Here is a 13,865-nt window from a genome sequence, read left to right on the forward strand (position 1 = left end):
CACAAACTGCTCATGTTTAGAAGCAAGACCATAAAGTGTGTCTTCAAATGTTTAATGCGTGGACACAGATAACTGGGTGCAAGTTTAGCAATAGATCTGATACTCAATATTCTGTAGCATTTGAGAACTATTTGTAGAATGGATGCTAAATGAATAGATCCTAAATAAAAATAATTGGCCAAGAAAATGATATCCCATAAAGAAAACAAGTACATGATGAGAGAAAACACTTACCTATCTAAATAATTAACAATATTGGGGTTCTTATTTTCCCTCATGACCAGAATTTCATTAATAATTAATTCCTTTTTGGGTTGCTGTTGAAGGTTCATCTGCTTTATGGCCACCTGAATAATGATTAAAATGCAAGAATGAATTACCATCATCTGACTAAACACGAACAGCCATATTTTTTGGAATCAGTGTCAGGCATACAGATTCTTTATTTTACTAAGCTCTTCCTCGATGCCACAAACCCACGCTCCTTTTCTTTGGTCAATCATGAATTCGTCATTCACTTCAGATACTCTGGACGCCAGTGAAGTCAACATATGTCAACTCAGTGCTACCCGTTTTTTCAGGCACAGATGCCGTCGAAGAGGAATTCTGATCAATATGAATAAAGGAAAGTAGAAGTCAGAATTGAATGTTAACACTTACCTCTTGTCCTGTGGCGATGTCTAGCGCTGTATAAACAGTACCTGATGCCCTGTGAAAGTGAAAAGGATCAAATGAACAAGCAATCAAAGTGTTATCAATATATTTGATTTGGAATTACATGTAATCATTTCCAGGAGAGGGAAATCAGAAAACTCAAGATGAAGGATGAAGTACAAAAGGAACAACCACTTTGTATAGTAATTGCTCCCCAAACTATCATGATGTATCTCTTTTGGTGGGCCAGGAGCTCCAATCAGATTTCCTGTGCGACACGGAACTAGGCAGTCGTAAATTGAGCAAAATGGCCTTGTTCCTTTCAGGAAACTCCTGGAATATTTTGAACACTCCTTGGACGTTGCACAACCAACCCTGCAGTCCTTGATTAAATACCTTAGGAAAGATTATATCATCTTTTGCTTCGGCAACTGTAAATTAATCTTTGTTTTTAACATATGGACAGAGTGGCTTTTTTCATATATTTCTAATTCTTAAGAATATCTTTGTCTAACAAATGAATCACTCCCAGTACAGGTACTTACTGCACTTACCTGCACTGTAGCTATACAAAGCAATAACAATGTGGCTTTATTGTTGAGCCATTTTGTTCTTTTTGTTAAATTTCGCAACAGCTTCTATGCTTAGGTTTCACTCCAGCCCACTATTGTCTTAAAATCTATCATTCCTTAAGTCTTAGTAGTACTCATGCTTCTATTCTAACTTCAATTACGGGGTTCCCTTGCTTTGAAAATAGAAATTGTCTAGTAAAGCTGAATTCACAGTAACTTCCTGTGAAACACACATGCATTCTGAACCACCTCCCTACCCCATCCCCATGAAAAAGGAAAAGCCTAGTCAATTGCATTGAAACATTTGTGGTGAATAAAGGAATTAGGATAGAGATCAATCAGTTCTATGATTCAGCAGGCATTGTAATGCTGCTACAGTTAAGATCTAAACTTTCTGGTAATTGCTGTTTCTCCTTTGCTTTCTATTTATCTCCCTTGCTGTTTTGTTTTCTGAGTCCAGGAGGTCTTTCCTTATGTCACCCATTTCCTTGTTATTCTTCTCCCTTCTCCCTGGATTGGCCAAACTACTTCTCACAGGCCTAGGAAGTTTACATTACCTGCTCCTAGGGAATAAAATGGGTGGCGTAGTAGAAGGAATATTTGACGGCTAACGGAGATCTGAGTTCTAATGTTTGCCCTAATATCAACAAGCTATATGATCTTGAGGTAGTCACTTCCCCTTTCTGGGTTTCAGTCCCCTCACTTGGAATATAGTGATCACAGTAACAGTAAACGTGTGTTGAGCGTGTTGTGCGTGTCAGGTACTACACTAAGAACTTAATCTTATGCAATCCTTACCATGTTTCTGTAAGGCAAATGCTTTTACCCCCATGTTACACATGAGGAACCTGAGGCTCAAAGAGGTTAAGTAATCTGCCCAAGGTTATATAGTTTAAAATCCAAGTCCAGCTGACTCTCTGACCTATAAAATACAGGAAAGGGGCTACTTCATTTGTAAGGTTCTTTTATTCCACGGTCTGGAACCTAAGAACTCTACTGTCCTCCTCACTCGGTGTGGGTATTTAAATATCTATTGGAACGAGAGTGAAAAATCACACTTAATTAACAGATGCTACCTAAATTTGGTAATTTCAGACATTCCTTAGGATTGAGGCTTATATTAAACAAATCAGTCTCAATTTTATGTTTGAGATTCTGGGTTCAGAGCACATACTAGGTGCTCAAGAAGTATTTGTTCAATGAACAAACTAATAAAAGTCTTTGCAAGCAAACATGTAATTGAAATAAAACCGTTCCTTTCTGTGAAGGAAACATTTCTTCTACTTAAATCTACAGATAAGCTATCAGACATTCCTGATTTCAGAGGCCAGTTTGTGATTCGTCCTTCTGAATTCAGAATTGCCTGGGTTCAGAGGAATAGATCACCTCAACCTGGTGTGTATTTCAGCTGCATAAGCCCTGAGCAACTACTTAAATCTATTTGCAGAATGATTCAAAAATGCCTTTAGTTGGTTTATTCCTATATCTGTAGCCAACTTGCACAATTCCTTCAGAGGCAAAAAAATTGATGGCATCTGCAAAATGAGCACCTATCTCATTGGGCTACAGAGAATCGAAGGGCATAATCTATATAAGCATTTAGCCTTGTGCCCAGATCGGAGCTGATACTTAATAGGGTAACTGCTATTTAAAATTTTTTTAAATTTTATGTTGAAGTACAGTTGACTTACAATGTTCTGTGAGTTTCAGGCGTACAGCAAAGTGATTCAGTTATACATATACATGTATCTATTCTTTTTCAGATTCTTTTCCCATATAGGTTATTCCAGGATATTGAGTAGAGTTCCCTGTGCTCTACAGTAGGTCCTTGTTGATTATCTGTTTTATATACAGTAGTGTGTATATGTCAATCCCAAACTCCTAAAGGTGGGGGGGAGATGGCAACATTATCATTTGTCGCTGCCACTGCTGTTATTGGTTTCACAGTAAAGGATGACATTTACTGAGTCGTTAGCTGGCCCTTCCCAACCTCCCAGCCAAAACATCCTTGCTAGTGTCTGTCCCTATTTTCAAAAAGGACAAAGGCCAAAGCTGACCTATTTGAACACTTTTTGGAGCTCCTCCGTCCTTTTTCCCCCCGTTAGAAAAGTGGTTTGCCTTTTTCTTTAAGTATGGAATGTCTTTATCAAATGAAGCCGCACGCAGACACCCTCCATATAAAATGGGAGCTGTTCAAGTTAAAGCTAGGGAGGGAAGCTCTAAATTCCTGCCCAAGTGGCCTTCCCCTTATTCAAGCCCTCTGCCCCCCACCCCAAGTCCATTTCCACTGGCCTAGGAGCTAAAATTGCGATTGACTTAGAGTACAAGGGGGATTAGTCTTTAGCATCTCCAGAGCTTTACCTTTCAAATCCTTGGTTTTTTACTCCCCACCTCCCTCAGCATCTCATTGTCTTAAAATTGTTAGAGTACTAACCCTGGAATCCCAATAGCCAGGGTCTTATGGCATTCTGTGGTATAGAATTGCCACAAATCCCCACTCCACAGGAGTTTAAAGACCCTGAAACTCTAGAACGTAGGTTATTAACTCAAAAACGAGCTTTTCTCCTCACTTCCCCTTCCTCCACCTTATTGCATATATGCCCTTGTTGGGTGGGAACCATTTCCCCCTTCCCCCCAACTCTTGTTCCCAGTCTTATAATGGTGATATCCTCCCCTAGCCCACTTCGCACCGCCTATCCCCACACCAAACATGTTGTTAGGCATTTGGAATTCACTGCTCTGACCAATAAGTTATTGATTGGCCCAACTTCCAGCCTACGTAGAATCCTCAACACAAATGCACAAACTCAGGTACGAATCCGCAGAGTAGAACTTAGTGTCAGCACTCCTAGCACTTCTCTGCACCCCAGTTCTGATGCCTGTCCATAGTTCAGCAATTTAAGATTCAACTGGTATAAATGTGAATCTCTCTCATTCTCTTATTCACCTACTGAAGCACTTTTTGGCCGCTGAGGGCTTAAGGAAGTAGGCTTCATCCCCATCTACTCAAACCTCCCTGGGTTCAAATCCTCCACCCAATTCCTAGTTGTGTGATCCTGGGTAAATAATTTAACCTCTCTGTGGCTCAGGATTAAAGGAGGATTAAATGTGTACAGTGTTTAAAACCAGTTCTGGCATATAGTAATTGCCTAACAAATAATAACAATAATAATACTTATCATTATTATTAGGTTAATTGCTACCTAATATATTCATTAAGTTCCCAAATTGCAATCTGTGGATCACTATAAATCTTTTTAAGTATCTGGCAGTTTCCAAGATATCTTGGTGTTTCAAATTCATAACAGAAATTTGATATTTACCTGAGATGAAGCTAATTAAAATATCACATAGATTTCCTTTTAGCTAGAATTATATCAACTTGTGATTACAATATATATCTCATGCTGCTCAAATTCTTTAAGTAGCAGTTATATGGTTTTTGTTTTTTTGCTTAATAAAGTATGGGAAGTAAACTATAATAAAATACAGTTTAATAGTTATTATTATTCACAATGTGGAGTTCACAAAGACAAATAATTGAAGGAATCCTTGGTGGGGAAGTTGGGAAGTACTCTCCTTATAATAGGTGATGCACAGTAGTGTGTACTCCCAAAGAAACAGTCTTTGAGCCAACAAGATGCCACAGTAATTCCCAAAAGACAAGTTTTGCTACAGCTGGGGTATGTTGAAGTATCTCAATGGGTATCTTTATAAAATCTGTCAGTCACTTTAATAGAAAAAAGTCAGTATCATGCAGCACTTCAGGCAGTAAGGACGGCAGAAATCAAACAAAGATGGCAGTTAAAACGAATTCTCTGGTGTATTGGGGATGGTGTGCTAAAATGGTCAAGACTGTCAATTTGATTTTTATGCCATTTAATTACATTGATCCCTTTTATCCTTCACCGCGGGCTGCTCATTGCGGTGGCTTCTCTCATTGCGGAGCATGGGCTCTAGGCGCTCGGGCTTCAGCAATTGTGGCACGTGGGCTCAGTAGTTGTGGTGCACGGGCCTAGTTGCTCTGCGGCATGTGGGATCTTCCTGGACCAGGGCTCGAACCCGTGTCCCCTGCATTGGCAGGTGGATGCTTAACCACTGCGCCACCAGGGAAGTCCTTCATTGTAGTTATGCTGAAGCCAAATTACTATAGGGAGAACATTTGTTTATGATGGGGATTTTGTTTATTCCAAACCTCAGTCCTTCAGATGGTATAAAGAAATCATGCCTCATCAGGACTCAAGGGAATATAGAGATCATCCAGTTTAATCTCCTCACTACAGATGGAAAATCTGAAGCACAGAGAGCTGGGGGGTACGCCCAAGAGGACACAGCTAGTAAGTAACAAAAACCTCCTAACTTTGAGCAAGAGATCTTTTGGTGAACCTAGGAATTCAAGTATTCAATTCAATTCAACCGTAGTTCAGTGAACTATGATTCAAGAATGTTAAACCAACAGATTGCTCAACCGTTGGGCCTCATCAGCAATTACAGTGTGATGTATACTGCTGGCATCACATTACATGCTTTATCAACAGTTTCTCCCCGACCTGGCCAAGCACTTACTATTCAAATGGAAACACTGGCTTCTAGCCGAAAGGGTCCAGAAAGAAACAAAACAATTCACTATTTCTCCCTTTTCCTCCCAAGACAAGTCAGTTTAATTATCAGTAATCTTCATCAGGTTTTGATGTTTCCTGCTCAGAGCCAATGTCAAGACGTGATCATGAGTAGTTGCCAAAGCAGCAACATGGTAGGACTTATAATTTAGATAAATCACTCTGATTTCAGCATAGAAATATTGATAGATTAGAGGAGGGAAAGAAGGGCAGGCCAGTGGGGCTAGGAAGAAGCTCATGGTCTGGGAGAAAAAGGAAAGGGCAACAGGACTAGAGGGCTCAACGGGGTCCGAGGAGAGCCTCATGGGAATAAGAGTGAGAGAGACAGAAGGATAGGGCATTATTCAAGTATAAGGTTTCCTAAGTATAAATCTGGTGCTAATGAGATCACAGTCAGGGATTTAATCCACATTTAGGTTGGTTATTTTTTACATCTACTTTGACTTCTACTGCTGCTGCTGCTAGAAAAGGTTGTATCATTTATTGAGGCTCACTTTCTGCCTTCTCTATGTAAATGCCATGAGCTCACTTAATGCTCACCCTATACAACCCTGTGAGGTCAATTCTATTATCTTCCTTTTACAGATGGGGAAAGTGGAACTGGGAAATGGTAAGTAGCTTGCCCAAGCTTACACAGTTAGAGTCAGCAGCTGAGCTCAAAAATCCATTGGTTTAATGTAAAATAGATAGCTAGTGGGAAGCAGCTGCATAGCACAGGGAGATCGGCTCAGTGCTTTGTGACCACCTAGAGGGGTGGGATAGGGAGGGTGGGAGGGAGACGCAAGAGGGAGGTGAAATGGGGATATATGTGTATGTATAGCTGATTCACTTTGTTATAAAGCAGGAACTAACACACCACTGTAAAGCAATTATACTCCAATAAAGATGTTAAAAAAATATACTAGTACAATTAGAAAATACAGGAGAACTTTTAAGTAATAAAATTAACAAATTTAAAAAAACCCAATATACTGTAAAAAAAAAAAAAAAGCATTGGTTCGACTCCACAGCCCATGCTCTTTTTATTTTCGTCTGCAACTTTCATTGTTTTATTTATTTTTGTATTTAAAAAATTTTTTTAATTAAAAAAGTTTTTTAAACATCTTTATTGGAGTATAATTGTTTTACAATGGTGTGTTAGTTTCTGCTTTATAACAAAGTAAATCAGTTATACATATACATATGTTCCCATATCTCTTCCCTCTTGCGTCTCCCTCCCTCCCACCCTCCCTATCCCACCCCTCTAGCTGGTCACAAACCACGGAGCTGATCTCCCTGTGCTATGCGGCTGCTTCCCACTAGCTATCTATTTTATGTTTGGTAGTGTATATATGTCCATGTCTCTCTCTCAATTTGTCACAGCTTACCCTTCCCCCTCCCCATATCCTGAAGTCCATTCTCTAGTAGGTCTGTGTCTTTATTCCCATCTTGCCCCTAGGTTCTTCATGACCATTTTTTCCCCCTTAGATTCTATATAAATGTGTTAGCATATGGTATTTGTTTTTCTCTTTCTGACTTACTTCACTCTGTGTGACAGACTCTAGGTCCATCCACCTCACTACAAATAACTCAATTTCGTTTCTTTTTATGGCTGAGTAATATTCCATTGTATATATGTGCCACATCTTCTTTATCCACTCATCTGTCGATGGACACTTAGGTTGCTTCCATGCCCTGGCTATTGTAAATAGAGCTGCAATGAACATTTTGGTACATGACTCTTTTTGAATTATGGTTTGCTCAGAGTATATGCCCAGTAGTGGGATTGCTGGGTCATATGGTAGTTCTATTTGTAGTTTTTTAAGGAACCTCCATACTGTTCTCCATAGTGGCTGTATCAATTTACATTCCCACCAGCAGTACAAGAGTGTTCCCTTTTCTCCACACCTTCTCCAGCATTTATTGTTTCTAGATTTTTTGATGGTGGCCATTCTGACCGGTGTGAGATGATATCTCATTGTAGTTTTGATTTGCATTTCTCTAATGATTAATGACGTTGAGCATTCTTTCATGTGTTTGTTGGCAACCTGTATATCTTCTTTGGAGAAGTGTCTATTTATGTCTTCTGCCCATTTTTGGATTGGGTTGTTTGTTTTTTTGTTATTGAGCTGCTTGTAAATTTTGGAGATTAATCCTTTGTCAGCTGCTTCATTTGCAAATATTTTCTCCCATTCTGAGGGTTGTCTTTTGGTCTTGTTTATGGTTTCCTTTGCTGTGCAAAAGCTTTGAGGTTTCATTAGGTCCCATTTGTTTATTTTTGTTTTTATTTCCATTTCTCTAGGAGGTGGGTCAAAAAGGATCTTGCTGTGATTTATGTCATAGAGTGTTCTACCTATGTTTTCCTCTAAGAGTTTGATAGTTTCTGGCCTTACATTTAGGTCTTTAATCCATTTTGAGCTTATTTTTGTGTATGGTGTTAGGGAGTATTCTAATCTCATACTTTTACATGTAGCTGTCCAGTTTTCCCAGCACCACTTATCGAAGAGGCTATCTTTTCTCCACTGTATATTTTTGAGCCCATGCTCTTAACCACCATTTCATGTTCTGTTATAGATCTTTAGCATTTTTACAGCAATGCTAAGTGCTAAGTGCAACTGTGGTACTTCCCAAAGCCCACGTTTGTATCTACTATGCTAAGCCACCTCCCTAAAATACTTCTCTTGCCTCTAATTTTCTATTCGCTTAGTCCATGTGCCCCCTTGTGAACCATTTAGTTTGTCCCTGAGCACAATAAGTCTGATTCCTTTGGCATAACCATACAAGATGGTTCTTCCGTTTTCTGAATCAGTTAAGATTGGTCACGTGGCCAAGAGTGAAGTGGACCCAGAATTAGTGCTTAGGACTGGACTTTATCTTCTGCCGAGTATTTAAGATACAATTACTCCTTGTAGGCCCCTATGTAGAAACTGTCTCACTGTATTAATTCACTAGATATAAAAATATACAGATATATTTTTCAATGCTACCATACATTTCCTTGTTTTGTTGAGACATATGTCCTTTAGGGCTCCGGAATGGTGAGGAGCAGCGTTAGTACGGCTTGCAATAACTCTGCCAGAAAGGGAAAGATTCAGAGTGTTTTCTATAATTTGCCACTCAATTAAAAACTATCGGGCTTCCCTGGTGGCGCAGTGGTTGACGGTCCGCCTGCCAATGCAGGGGACACGGGTTCGTGCCCCGGTCCGGGAAGATTCCACATGCCGCGGAGCGGCTGGGCCCGTGAGCCATGGCCGCTGAGCCTGCGCGTCCGGAGCCTGTGCTCCGCAACGGGAGAGGCCACAACAGTGAGAGGTCCGTGTAACGCAAAAAACAAAACAAAACAAACAAACAAACAAAAAACCTATCACTAAATTAAAAACAATAAAATTGCCCAAAAAATCATGTTATCTAAGTCCCTTTCTAAGTACACAGAATGTAGCGAGGGCCAGGGGGTACAGTTTTTAATTACTAGGATTATAAATAGTAACGGAATTTTTTGTTCTTTAGCTAGGGCATGACCTTTCCCAGAGTATTCATGATCATCTAATTTTAAATAGAGCTGTAACACATTATGGGTGTGGTGCCAGGGAGCTCAGTAGATTATAGTCCAGTGATAATGAGGCCACATTTACAGGCCTTAATCCCTGGAAAGGCCAGCTAACTCTCAACTACTCACTCCAACATTAAGTCTAAGCAGCTGTTTCCCTGTGTGTGCCACTGGTTTCAAGAGGGCCTAGACAGGAAAGGGGGGCGGGTGGCTTAATACAAGCTCATTACTATGGCTGGAAAAAACAACTTGAAGTGCAAACTCTGCTAATGGTGGTTGACTGAGTGGCATCATCTTTCTTTACAAGGGACAGCACACAACACAGGGCATTTAAGAGCATTAAGTAGAACAAAGAGCATCTTCCATTGCTCCATAAACATTGTTCTTCACAAATGCTAATGTATTTCCAATCCCCTTCATCACAAAGCCTATTATGAAGCTCAGACCACATCTATTTAGTGCCTCATAGCTGTGTTCTACCTTGTATGGCCCAAAATAGATCTGATGAGGAAGCAAATACTTTTGGGGTGGGTGGTCTCACCCAAAGAATCGCTTCTGTAAGCACTCTAGACACCACTTCTGCTCTTGCCCACAGTTTCTTGAGCAAAGAAAAACAAGTCAGAGCACTTTATTCTCAGCACTTATCCCTGAGTTCTGTGCTGTACGCTACTTTGTCAGATTTGCAAAACAAGCTGTTATTCATCAAGTCCTTTAAGAAACGAGTTTCAAAAATATTCATCTTCCATATGGGAACGTCATGTTAGAGTTAAGAAAAAGAGGGCTCCTCACTGAGTAGCAGAGATAAGTCTGAAAAATACCTAACATGATATATTTACTTTCTCAAGCATTGAAACTAAAATTAATTTAGAGGGATGGGGATTGGAGGCTTCCAAAAAATGTTTGTTTGCCATTACTGATGAGTTGGTCATATCATCATTCTACATAATGATACGATTGGCAAAGACCCAGATGTTAGATAAAAATTCCTTTGGTCGGATACATATCTTTATGCATAGGAGGAAAATGATTTCAAGAAATGCTCCCACTGTCAGCTGCTGACAAATTTAGCTGCTTGGCTGATCTAATCTATACGAAGAGATACTACATGCAACAAAAGATACTTTGGCGTAATACAAACATGGGCTATATCGACGAATGGATTCTTCAGGATAGCCTTTTGTTTCGACACATAATTTCTTGTTAGAATTCCTTTCTTAAACACTTTCCCCTTTGAAGATCGGTGTGGGGACAATTTTTATTATAGTACTAAAATCCCACATATTTGAACACGGTTGTGTTGGCGGGAGTGTGGACAAACAGGCACCCTCAAACACTGCTGGTGGGAGTGTTAAATGGAACAACCTCTATGGAGGGCAACTCGGAAATGCAAAATGCACATATCCTTTAATGTAACAATTCCACTTTTAGGAATTTATCCTAATGATAAATCCGCATATGTATGAAGTGGCTTGTCAGGATCTTCACTGAAGCCTTGTTTATAGCAGCAAAATATTGGAAACAAACTAAATGTCTACCAATGGGGGCCTAATTAAATAAAGTATGGTACATCCAAACAACAAAACACTGTGCCTCTGTTAAAAAGAATGAGGTATGAACATGGAACCATCTCTAAGACATAGGCACATAATAGAAAAGGAGATATATAACGTTTTAACATTTGTGTTAAAAATACATGCATCGTGCACGCGCGCGTGGGCACACACACACACACACACACACACACACACACACAAGGAGAAATGTACCACGTATACCCAAATACAAGGTAAGGGGCTCTCCCCCAATTTTTTCCTCAGGAGAAAAAGGGAATTGCCTTGTATTCAAATCCTTATAAAATCGCTCATGTAATGTAGTAATTCTCCATATCCATTTATTTTTATCCATAAAGTACGGTTTAGGAGAGATACATTAGGTTGAAATAGTCTCAATCAATGCTAGTTTGGGACTCTCATAAAGAGTATCTGTCAGAATTGGAAAGAAATGATGTAAATAAATTATTTCTAAAGGTATGATCTCATAACTGCAGGTGTTAGATATCATAAACAAGCTTTTTAAAGGTCACTTTCAAATTAATGCACTGAAAAGGGCTCCCAGTAGCCAAAGATGGGACAGTTTGACCATCAAAAACAATAATAAATGAGATTAATTGAAACAAATTGAAAACATAAAAATCCCATGAGTTTATAAAGATATTTTTTTAAATAAAAGAGAATGCCTTCTTCTCCCACTTAAAAAAAATCAAAACACCTTTCATTGGACACTTTTGGAAGTAGCGTGGGTACCAACATCTTACACTGAAAACGGGCAATTTAAAAATTAAGCATTTATCTTGATTTCCCTGTATGAACTATATTTCAGGGTAATCAAAGACTCCCTAAAATACAAAAGTATTTTAACTGATAAGTGTAGAAGGAATGACAGAATTAGAAAATTGCCATTCTGTTAACCCCTCATGAAATAATTGATCTGGGCAATAATCATCAATAGATGAAATCATTAGATGAAAGGCTGATGACAACTTTGCAGGGGAGGGGACAATCACCCACTGAATCTTCTGATCAATCTACTCATCACTAAAATATGGGACAATTAGACACTGTACCTCCTGATACAATATAATATGAAACATATAGCACCACCACCTATGAAGAAACCTTGCCAAAAATTGAACCTCAGCCCAATTAAGCTTCTAGATCTAACTGCCATTTATAGGAAATACAGGAAATATGGGAGCAAGATAAATGGCATCAAATGAAACTAACAGACAAATCCAGAAAGTGTATATTCTACAAGATGCTGATGAGTTTCTTCAGTAAGTCAGTGGTAGTGGTAAAAGAAGGCGGATGCTTTAGAGTACAGAGACTTAAGAGACACAACCAAATGTGATATGTGACTCTTTTTTGGATGCTGATTTGAACAAATCAACTATACAAACTGCATTTTTTAGACAACTGGACAACTCTGATTATCGACTGGGTGTTAGAGGTTAAATTTTTATATATATGCGTTATATTTTATTTATTTATTTATTTTTACATCTTTATTGGAGTATAATTGCTTTACAATGGTGTGTTAGTTTCTGCTTTATAACCAAGTGAATCAGTTATACATATACATATGTTCCCATATCTCTTCCCTCTTGCGTTATAACGGCATCGTGATTATATTAAAAACATTGATAAATGTTGAATTTGGGTCATAAGAATATGGGAGGTCCTATACTATTTTCTGTACTCTTGTGTAAGTCTGAACATTTGTAACAGAAACTTTAAAAAGTGATATAGTAGAAAGTTACGTTGTGAAGATTTAAATATACACCTACAGGACAGATTTGGAAAACAGTCATCTGAATGTTGTACAAATGGGTAATTGTAACTAGGAATAAAATATCCAGGCACAGAATCATACGTAGGTTAAAAAATATTTTATCTCAAAGATCTTAGAAGGAAGTCAGATGATGTACTTAGCTAACTGCTGGGGGACTCAAAAAGGGGCTCTGGGATTACAAAAACAATACAGATGCAGAGGCAGATTTTGAATTATACCGCTCGTGAAATGTGAGAGTAGAAAAATCTCTCCTAATTTATACAATGTGTGGTTTTAAATATGTAAATAAGGGTGAATTAACGAGTTAAACATCACAAGTGGACATTCACCATTTATTCATATATCTGATAGTTTGTGTATTTAGGTGAATTAAAACACCTAATATTTGAGCATACATGGTGTGTGTGAGCACACTTGCACACGTGTGTGTGTGTGTGTGTGTGTTTGTAGGTCCGTGTATGTGCGCAGAGATTCTATGAAAATATTACATACGAAACCAGAAACAACATCTTTTTGGAAGTTTCCTTTGTGCAGGGTAACTGGGAGGCTGAGGGAAAAGGGTTGGAGGGACACTTACTTTTCACTGTCTACTCCTCTGTACCTTCTGAATGTTATACCATGTCCAAGTATTATCTACTTAAAAGAATTAAACTCAAACAAACAAACAAATAAAACACCCCACAGTATTGCTTGTATCTCTCAATTTGTTCCATAACACAGCCCCAACTGATCTTTCTAGCATTATTTCCTGTTAATTCCCCTGCCAAACTGTACCTTTGACTGTCTATAGAATTGGAATTCTTGATTTAATTCTTCTGGTCTTTTTGATACTCATTCATCCAATACTTGCTGAGTATTTACTCTATGCCAGACATCGTTGCACGCCCTAGGGATATCAAAATGAATGAAACCTACAGTCTGAAGTGAGTTTTCATTTGGTTTTCTTCAACGGAAACTTCCCATAATCCCAATTTGTTAAATCCCACATCTTCTCAAGTCACTATTCAAACGCACCCTCCTTGAAGAGTTCTTCATCATATCTCCTCCATGGCTATAAATGATCTGTCCCCACAGCTCTTTTTTTTTTTTTTTGCGGTACACGGGGCCTCTCACCGCTGCGGCTTCTCCCGTCGCGGAGCACAGGCT

At 38.9% G+C, this 13,865-nt stretch overlaps 1 protein-coding gene across 1 annotated transcript in view; it reads right to left on the minus strand.

Annotated features, from left to right (window-relative positions):
- The window catches only part of PAK3 (p21 (RAC1) activated kinase 3), a 116,569-nt gene that overhangs the window by 23,191 nt on the left and 79,513 nt on the right, over positions 1-13,865 (minus strand). The window contains exons 14-15 of the mRNA XM_060002440.1: positions 661-709; positions 235-347 (exon numbers count right to left, since the gene is read on the minus strand). Of these exons, the coding sequence (XP_059858423.1) occupies positions 235-347; positions 661-709 (162 nt within the window). The remainder of the gene's footprint in view (positions 1-234; positions 348-660; positions 710-13,865) is intronic.

The sequence above is a fragment of the Delphinus delphis genome, chromosome X, assembly GCF_949987515.2.
Source record: "Delphinus delphis chromosome X, mDelDel1.2, whole genome shotgun sequence".
In the NCBI taxonomy this organism is placed as follows: Eukaryota; Metazoa; Chordata; class Mammalia; order Artiodactyla; family Delphinidae; genus Delphinus; species Delphinus delphis.